Below are 10,560 nucleotides of genomic sequence, written 5' to 3'. Positions count from 1 at the left end.
TGATCACATAGCTATGCAAATTAAAATCTGACATGGTGAAACTTCAAACTTTTGTTTTCATTATCTTTTTGTAGACTACATCTGAGCTACTTAATTGGTAAAGAGATTTAGGTGTGAAGCTCTTGCGTGACTGAATCACAAAAGCAAGAATGCATGTTGCTTTGTCAGAAACAAAATTCACAACTTGGTAAAACTTAATCAGTGCAAGCCAAATCTATAAAGTCAATTTTTAAAACCACATTTGTTAAAAAAGATGTAACCTATCTCTGCTACTAAGATTCTGCTAAAGTACAGGACAGCACATGCAGCAAATGCCTTCCCAAAATATTGGTTCCACCCTCTATTTGCATCTGTTATATTCGTATAAAGTATAAACCAATAAAGAAATTGTACTGTTTATACTCTAGTATCCTGAGAGGATTTCTTAAACTTCTTTGGGCACCAAAATGTCCCTCTCTCCCCATGATTCTTTTGAGAGGTTCACTACTGCCCACCGGCTTCTAATTACCCTCTGGAAGTACATGGTGCTTTCTAATTATGGTTGGTGAAGTTAGTGATGACACTTCCCTATTCCACCTTATGGCATTCTCCTGATTTTAGATCTATTTAATTATCCAAAATACTCCTGTGGTTAGAACTTTTCCAGAGTCCTTCCTTAAACTCGTTGTAGTATTCAAAATGTTTCAGCATTTCAAATGTTATTGCTCTCAAAAAAATTATTACTATTAACTATTACTGTTACTAGCTTCACTCAAAATTCAATTGCCTGTCTACAAAGAGGTATCCATCTAGTCTAGACTAGAAATACACATTTTACATTTGTTCTTTCCTGTTAGCTGTAGTAATAGTAGTTGTCTTGTTACATGTACAAATAAAAATGAAATTATTTGCATGTCCAACCAAAATGCAACAAGTCAACACATTTCAGCACATGATAAACAAAAATGTATTAACATTCCCAAATTAACGAGAATAGCCAATCTAAACTGAGCTTTCCATTTTCATCTACCACATTAAAAAACATACCACACTATTAATGTTCTGCACAGTCTGACAGAGATCCTCCCACCAAGGAAAAAGTATACACATAGCACACTGTAAATGCTCCTTTCCATTTAAATGTTTGTTAAATATAAAAACATCAAAACATAATTCATATTATAAGGCATTAGTTTTATTATTTAATTTATCTCAAGTATTTCTTTTTTTAATGATCCTACAACCAGATAATCTTCATTGGCTGCTATGATAAACAGAGTTTAATTTAAATCTGCTGAATTTTTCTCATTGGCTTTTCTAACTCCAACGTATTTTTACCACTTGAATACACCTATGGTACAAGTCCTTTTTGTGAATAATAATAATAATTATAATAAAAACCTGATTGCCTTATTAACTTGCTTTTAAGAATGTTTATTTTTTAATGAATACCAAAGTGCTGTGTTTCAAAATCCATATACATAGTAACCACTTAGTTTTGCATAACCATGGACAAAAATATATGTTGGCTGAATTAATATTAAGATGTTATTAACACCAGATCAACAATTTTAGCAGATTACAAAATTAACACCAATGAATAAGCAGCTTTTAGGTTTTTTTTAAGCTCCATGACAAGTTATTAATGGTAGCTTTTCAGGCTTAAATATTCAAAAGTTATACCTTACTTTAAAACTCATTTTTTATTTTTTGAATGGTTTAAAATTTATTTAAAACACTGTGAATAAAGATTATTATTAAATAAACAAAATACACATTTTTCAGTTTGTTCATTCAAGAAAAAAGTTTTTCCACCGCTTTTGCCTTTCTCTTCCTTTCTGCACTTGCAACTGCCTCCCATCCTGTTTCTCTAATTCTTTTAACAGTTGTCTTCCTCAAAATGGTAGATGGAGACTTTGCACACAAAGCTTGCCCCTGTTATAATATTAAAAGTTGTGTTAAATATTATTTAAATAGGATTCATCATTCTGTAAAAGCAGTTTTGGAGAAATCTGCCCATAAGAGTAGCAAAACTAGTCACACGGACACTATAATGAGTATAATATAGTATATATATGGTAAGACAACTTTGCCTTCGGCTTTCAGTAAAAAATAAGAATAACTTAAAATCACAAGAACACAACTGTAGCCACAGGAGTGTAAGGAGAGTTCAAGCACAGGTAAAACGCATGCCGAAACAAATCGCTCAGTCCAAAAGTTTGTTTTAAAATAATTAGTGAAAATTCAAAGCAAACAATCCACACAAGATTAAAGAAAAAAGTTGTTACACACATTAAATAAAAAGCAAAAAAAAAAGGAAAAAATGTATCTTCTCTAAACTTAGCTTTTTTTGTAAAACTTTAGTTGTTTCTATACTTAAAGATTCTTAACTTCTTCTGTACACTTTAAAATGTACAATGCGGCACTTCCAATTAAGTGCTTTGTCTTACATGTTACTTGACACACAAAACCTGCACATAAGGTACGCAAGACTTGCAAGAACAGATGTGTGAAACTAATTTGTAATCTCAAAAACATGTTTCAGGTTGAAGTTATTTTGTTTCTTTTTATTTATTTTTTTATTTGGAATGCTGATTAAGTAGAAGACATTTTTTTTTTGTCCCTCACTAGCGGTTAATGACATTGTCAACCTTATCATAGATCGAGAGGAGAAGCCTTTCCTGTGCTTCTTGACACCAACTGAGGGAGAAATAAAAAAATAAAAATAAAACAAATTAGTGAAATGGTGGGGGAAAAAAAAACTGACACTTGAAAGTGTAATTACACTAATGCTGAAATAGTAAACATTTTTACTCAATAATTAAAAAAACCTATGCTATGAAATTCCTTCCTGCAACTTGTGAAATAAAAATGGTCTGGTCTATTATAGGAGACTCACTATAAAGCCCTAGAACATTTTCTCTAACACGGTTAACTATTATTCTCTGGAAGTACCTGGTTCTCAGTAACTATAGAATTGTCTCTCTGAATGAAACCTGTGATGGCACTTCCCTGTGCCACCTTAAGGCATTTTCCTGTTTTTAATTTTTAGTACTCCCTCAGATAATGTTCTGGATCACATAAATTCTGGATGACCTACCACCACCAATTGCTTTTGATAAGCAGATGTTCAAGTTTACCATTAAAAGAAGCCTTGAGTAAGAGATGACAGGGTCAGTGTAGAAACCGGAGATGATGATCCCAGTATTACAAATTGACGAGTTCCACACTTCACTCAGATCATGACAGCTGAGCTAATTCTTTCTCACCTGCCATATCTGATGAATGTGTCAGTGCACCACATGCACAAAAAATATGTGGAAATATCTGCTCATAAAGCTTTGCTATAATACACTACAAATTACCATATGCGTAACCACATTATGTCAAAACTAATAGTGAGCATGGCCCTCCTGTCACTTCATGTCAAAGTCAAAATGTTAAAAAGCTAGGAAAACATATGTGGAAAATATTTCATAGAGATGACAAATACCTGTCTGACATTTTCATTTTTTGGGTCAAAGGCAAAAGGATCATCGCCACAGACTTGCTTGTATGTTGTAGCATTTGAAATGCTCTGAAAAACAAATTGACACTCTAATATATACTATTTTTAGATTGTCTTTAGAGACAAAAATGTAGCAAGCTAATTTAAGATATACAGAATAACAGAAAACAATTTAAGATCTTCCCTAGATAGGTGCATTAGCAACATAATAACCTAACAAAAATATTAAACCTTTTCAGAAAGTAACACCAATAGAGAAGGTTAAAGGAAATTTGTAGACAGTAAAGTCTTCATCAAACTTTATGCACTGTTAGTCAATAACATAACATTCTTAAATCTTCTTAATCCATATCAGTCACGAGAAACAAGTACTTATTCTGGCAACTTCAAGTAAAGAGAGGAACTAGCTTTGGGCAGGATGCCAGTTAATTCAGGGTCCATTCATACACATATTTACAAAGGGCCAATTGCTAGTTAACCTTCATCAGTTTTTCATGATGTGGCATTCCTCGCTTTTTAAATACAAGTTTAAATTTTATAGTGTTCCCTGCCTAAGGAGTCGTTGGTGTGTTCAGAATTATTTATACCCTGTGTAGCTGGTATATTATATTGCCTTTGTAATATTTCCTAAATGGAATGACATTAACTCTTGCATTATTTATGCAAAAGCTAAACTGCCATTGTACTATTTAACTGAGATGATTGAACATTTATTCCAAGAAAAGAGTTGCCAAACTGTCATCACTGATATGCTGCAAAGGTCAAGAAAACATATAGAGCTTCTAAAACCTAACTGATAGTGTAACTGCTCCATCCTGGGTATAATGTTAACCAGCATTCAGCCCTGGGGGTTGGTGGCAGTATTGACACTCCAGACACTGTAAAAAACCTCACACTGTTCCACTCCATTTTAACTAGTGTGGTGCAAAGGTGTCACTCATTGCATGGCTGTGCTTGGGTCCTAAATTAGGATCCTGAGGTGGTTTGTTGCGTGATGGGTACGGCAATGCACTGTATTCAACGCATGGTCCTAACCTATGCTATGCTATAATCTCTGTTATTGCAAATATTGCCATTGAATGTTGTTAGGTCACTAACCAAGCTTAACCTAAAATACAGGGCACCTGAGTGAACAAGTAATGCATTATTTATCTTAATTATTAAATGAGTAAAACTGCTTAACACCAAGTGGCACTATGTGAAAAAGTGTCTCTAACACTTCAAAATTGGTTGTGCCACCTTCAACTGTAATGACTTCAATCAAAAGTTTTCTATAATTCAACATCACTTTTTGACATCATCTTATAGGAATTTTAGTCCACTCTTCCTTGAAGTAGTACTTAATTTACATTGTGCTTCTTCTCACAAACAGCTGACTAGACATTCTCCTTAAGACTCTTCTGAAACAGAGCAGAATTAATGATTCCCTCACTTATGGCAAGTTGTCTAGGTCCTGAGGCAGCAAAGCACCCAAAACCATCATATTACCAAATTTTTGACTGCTTGCATATTCATACTGTTGAAATCTGTTTGATTTATGCTGGACTTATGTCACTTGAAATGTTCTACTTTTGTCTCATTTGTTCATGGAATATTCTTTCAGAATATTTGGGGATCATCCAGGTTCTTCCTGGTAAACTAGTCTGTAGGTTCTTCCTGGTTACTAATGGTTTCCACATTGTTACTCTTGTAAGAAAGGCGCTACATTGCGCCCGACCTGACACAGATTCACATGGGAGGCACGGGTAAAATAAAACAAATATTTACAGTATTTTTCTTCGTCTGTGGGCTACGCCTTCCTCGTACCCACAGACACAATGTAGTCCCAAAGCACAGCATACTAATAGCACAAAGCAGTTTCTCTTCCTCCACCAATCCTCCCTGGCAACTTCATCCTCTTCCTCCCGATTCTGGCCACTGAGTGGTGGTCACTGGCTCCCTTTATTGGGCACCCGGAAGTGCTCCAGGCGCTTGATTGCTGACACCTAGCTGCACTTCCGGGTGTAGCGAGACCAATGCCCAAAAGGGGCCAGCAGCTCCTGCTGCAGCACCCCCTGGCAGTGCCTGCGGAACCCAACAGGGCTACACAGAACTCCAACCCCCATTAAGCCCTGGGGGAGTCCGAGGCACCGCTGCAACCCAGGGAGGCTGCCATCTAGCGTCCAGGGGGAGATACTGGGTTTCCCACCCTTGTCCCCCAGTATATATGGTGCAGGGGCGTCCCGGCCAGGCATGGGCCCCGGTCATCCGTCACACTCTTCAAACTTGCCCATTTTGTTTTGGATTGTGAACTCATGAACACTGATCCTTGCTGAAGCAAGAGAAGCCAGGAATTTAATCTGTTTTCAAGGATGCTTTTGACTTTCTGGATGATTTTACACTTTTTCTTAATTTTGTCTGGGTTTTAGAATTTGAGTAATTTTGTTAGGGCAATCACTACTGGAAAGATTCCCTACTGTTTCAAGTATTTGCCAATGGCTGATACTGTGATTAATTTGTTAAGCCTAACAAATGGCTAAGTGGCCCTTTCCAAGCTAACAAGCTAACAGTTATCATCCCTTTTTGTTCTAGTCTCTTTGGAATTTCCTTTTATCATCACTTTTTGTTCTAGTCTCTTTGGAATTTCCTTTGATTCTGAATCTTTGTTGGCAGCTCGACAACAATGGTCAAAATAACTGAGGTTTATATCGAGCAGGGATCACTCTATTCAAGCCAAGCAGTGGTTCAATCAGGCGACTCTAATGATATCTTTAATTGGGTTGATTTACCTAGGTGAACAGTGCCAGATAGCGTTGCACAACTATGTTCATTAGATTAGGTTAAAACAGTAAAACTAGCACAGATCTAACTTTTTTTCAAACAGTTCTTATAACAAAAAACAATAGGTCATACTAAGACTAAGCAATGAGTGAAGGAGCCCATGATACTCTTTGAATGCAAGCTGCCTGAAACATACAATTTAATTAGTGTGAAGTCTACTTCCTCTCCAATCTTACTTAGAAATCTATGTAATTTACTGTATGTTTATTCTGATTTTGTAACTGTCACGTTTGTGAACGATTAAGTAATAAAAAAATGACGACAGTAGCGTCCTGCACTTTATGCTTTTTTGTAGAAGTAAAAAGTTATTTCATATGTTTACAATATTCTATTTTAATATTAATCTTTATTGCATAAACTATCTGTCCATATTTAAATCTATCTTTTTTGGACCATCTATTTCTAGTTGAGGGTAATGGGGAGGTAGAGCAGGATAAAATGACAGCTTATTGTAAGGTACACTCATGCAAGTTGCACTTGTCAATTTAGAATCTCAATATAAGTTAACATGCATATCTTTGAAATATTGGGTGGAAGCTGCAGTACAGGTGTAAGCATACACTAAGAATGGAATCAAAATTGCAAGATGGGATGCTTTATGTACTTCATTTAACTACTGTGCTTCAACCACCACCCTCTCAAATTTAGACATCTTTTTTAAATTAAAGTTTAATTTTTCTTTTCCTAATTAACTTTATATTATTGCAGCATACATACATTAATGGTTACATAATTACAGAATTGTAGTTAGAAAGCGAATATGTATATATAATGATCATAAATTTTCCGAATAGTTACCAGTAAATCAGCATGCTCAGAACTATCTGAACAAAAGTCAAGTTCCAAAGCCATTGCATGCTTTTTGTTTGCAGCTTCCCTGATTACAGTATCTTTTTTTTCTAGATTCTCAAAACAAGGTGGTGTTCTTATTTTATATGTCTAGAAATAGAACAAAATACCTATTTTACATTTTTTAAAAGTGAAGAAACAAACTTTCATTGACATATGCAAAAACATTAACAGATTATTAGAGAAAAAGGCTCATTTAACAACTGAATGCTGTTTGTCCCAAAGAAGTCACTATCTGTGTTTAAGTTTTATAAACATTATTTGTGGTAAAATAAAGTGTCTTACACATTTTTCAAATGTTTTAAGATGGTATTTGTGAAGAGGGGGTGGTGATGAATCAATGGCTTTTAACTTGTTTCTGTACTATTATCTAGATGTTTCTTTGGTTTAGGTTGTTTTTCAACAAGCTAATATTTGTTACTCAGCTAAAAGGTTGATGGCTTGTTTGTAAATGTTTTGCTGTTCTAGTAAGAGGGCAATGTTTATGATATATAAATCACATCACTTGTATTTATAAACAAGAACCAGCCAAATTGATAGCAGTGGTGAAATGCAAAAAGACGATCCATCTGTGAAGACAACTCTGAAACTACATTTTAAAAGAAAATTTCAATTGGATGTCCTTAGCTGCATATCCCATTTTGAACTTTAAAGTTACAAAACTGAAAAGGTGCACAGAAAACGTACAATACTATAAAGATGTGCAAATGACATTCAGTAATTGATGGGTAGAATTTGCTTTTTTATTTAATTATGTGAATAAATTTTACAGTAATAATGACTTGCTGTAGGTGTACCTAACTATAAGAAGTTTTTGGTAAGACATATGTAATTTTATCAAGTTTTTTTTTTCATTATGCTGATGGATTCTTTTTAACCCAGTTGTTTGTTTAGTGAATGTGTTTTAATAAATTACTTAAATAAGCTTTGTTCCCAGCCTGTTTAATTTTGGATGCTTTATAAGGTGTTGCCTCGCCCTGTCCCAGTGCTGAACATAAAAGATGCCATATATTTAAAATATTCTATTGTTCAATGATTGTTACCAAAAAAGAATCTATACACCCACCTTTTTTCTGAACCTTTTTCTACTTTAGAGGGCTGTAAGGAGTTACAGCCTATCTTGGTAGAAACAGAAACAAGCCAAAAAACAACCCTGCATAAAAAACTAGCTACAAACAATATTTTGTTACCTTTAGGACTGAAATGTTATGGCTTTTTTGGACTGGAGTCCACATTGGATTCTGCATAAACCATTTACTTGTTTCTTTTTGGTTTGGTGTCTTCATCAAAACATTCTTTTGTTTATCACAATGCAATTTCTTTAACAAATAAACAAAAATGGATAGAGTTTAGTATAGTACTTGTTACTTCCTGATATTGTCATTTAATGCCATCTAATGGTAATGTTATACTTTTCATTAAATTATATTTTATACATTTAAGTTCTGCTGTCAAACATGTTTTTTATTTTCTCCTTCCAGTTCAATAATCTTTAAATTTTCTATTACAGAATATCAGGTGAAGACCATTTAATGGGTACTGCAACAAAGAAGAATGGAATAAACACTATATTATAATAATCTACAAACTTCTATCAATTTAATGTTTTATTTTTGTAACATTAAATTGTATTAATATATTATATTTCTCAATTACAAGGTTGGTACACATCACTTTAATAACAAACGTATGGAATACAGAATCAACAATGATGTAACAGTAACAGAATACATTTAAAAATCCTAAAGGAAAAATATACAGAAGCTAAGAGTTAAGAAAAGTTCAGGCAGAAATAAAAAAGGTTTTCAGTTCAGTTTTGAAGGAGGACAGGCAAGAGAAACTTTGGATACACTGAGATAAATTTAGAATTCCGGGTTTTGTGGACCATGGCAATGAATGACCTGCCAACCCAGCTTTCATAAACAGATCAATCTGAAGGACCATTAGCAGTCCAGTGCCAGAATACCAAGGAACATGTGGACGGGTGTTAGAGTGAAAGAGCTCAACTAGAAAAATGTGGGATAAACCATGGATGACTTTGAATGTGGTAATCAAACATTTTTATTTTACACACAAAGAAATTGATTGCTAATGTAACTGATAATCAACAGGAGTGATATTATTTGAATGCTTATTTATGGCAAGAGCTTTTGCAGCTGAGTTTTGAATAGAGTGTTGTCTATTGAGTGTTTTATCTGGAACATTACTGAAAAAGGAAGTTACAACAATCTAGTGAGGCAGCACAATGGTACAGCTGTAGCACTGACACATCACAAGTAGAAACCAAGATTCACACCCTATGTGTTCCCTGTGTGGAGTTTGCATGTTCTCCCAGTGTCTGTGTTGGTTTCATCCAGGTGTTCCAGTTTGTTTTCATAGTCCAAATACATGCAGGTTAGGTGAATTGGTGATGCTAAATTTATCCCTGGGCTAAAACTCATTGGCTTCTTGCCTTAAATGCTGTGCTGCTGCAATGATCACTGAACGGGATGGATTAAATCTACCCCTCAGCACTTGCAAGATTAAAAAAAACAATCTTTGTTTTGTTCATTTCACTTGATTGAATGGTATGCTTGTGCTTAACCTTTTCCTCACTATCTGTGACCTGATGGCTGAAGCACATGTATGCCCGATGATACTCTGACAGCAGCAAAATAAATACATCAATAAATCCTATAAAATAATGCAGTAATTTAAATTTCTTATTTTTATTTTTGGAGTGATGGGAATAATCTGCGGTAATGGAACATAACACTGCAACATAACAATATTTTCTGAAGGAACTGTGAGTGTTGGTGAATTCAGCCATTTAACACTAGAATTACCAGAGCCTACGAAAAAACTCGTAGATCCGTCCCACCTTAAATCACTTCTTAAATCTGTTCGCACCTCTCCACCATCGTCTTTTCTCTTCTAAATGTTCAGATAAAGACAAGCTGCAAACAGCCGACTATTCCATCCCCCTACCAACTTAGAACGTGCATGAACTTCTCCCAGCTCATGCCTTGATTGATTATCTGGGAGTGGAGTTTTAGAGTGGAAATAATAGATTGTTATTTGGAACACACGCATTTCATGTGTGTTCCGTTTCTACAGTAATCTGTGTAAACACATTTTTAAAACAGAAACATTTTTCATATTCTAGTAGTAAATGACAAAATGTAGGCATAAACTATATAATGTATGAAGCCTGAAGTCCAAATATCAAAGAAACACTTTCACGAAAGGTACAAATATAACAGAACAAGTGCGCTTTTATTCAAAAATATAACTGCAGAAAAAAAAAAAGCCGCCTTAGTGTGCGACATTGACACTCATTTATTACGACGGCCCAGTGGCGCAACAGTATCAGTTGCTGACTGGGAATCAAAAGGTCACGAGTTTGATCCTGCACGACTCCCTTC

At 34.7% G+C, this 10,560-nt stretch overlaps 2 protein-coding genes across 3 annotated transcripts in view; both read right to left on the bottom strand.

Moving 5' to 3' along the window:
- Positions 1-10,560, bottom strand: part of slc25a55a (solute carrier family 25 member 55a) — a 640,168-nt gene that overhangs the window by 343,431 nt on the left and 286,177 nt on the right. The window lies entirely within an intron of this gene.
- The window catches only part of sycp1 (synaptonemal complex protein 1), an 85,132-nt gene continuing 78,769 nt past the window's right edge, over positions 4,198-10,560 (bottom strand). The window contains exons 29-31 of the mRNA XM_051924314.1: positions 8,347-8,475; positions 7,106-7,246; positions 4,198-4,239 (exon numbers count right to left, since the gene is read on the bottom strand). Of these exons, the coding sequence (XP_051780274.1) occupies positions 4,198-4,239; positions 7,106-7,246; positions 8,347-8,475 (312 nt within the window). The remainder of the gene's footprint in view (positions 4,240-7,105; positions 7,247-8,346; positions 8,476-10,560) is intronic.

This window comes from Erpetoichthys calabaricus, chromosome 3, assembly GCF_900747795.2.
Source record: "Erpetoichthys calabaricus chromosome 3, fErpCal1.3, whole genome shotgun sequence".
NCBI lineage: Eukaryota > Metazoa > Chordata > Cladistia > Polypteriformes > Polypteridae > Erpetoichthys > Erpetoichthys calabaricus.
This window is presented reverse-complemented; position numbering and strand designations above follow the sequence as displayed.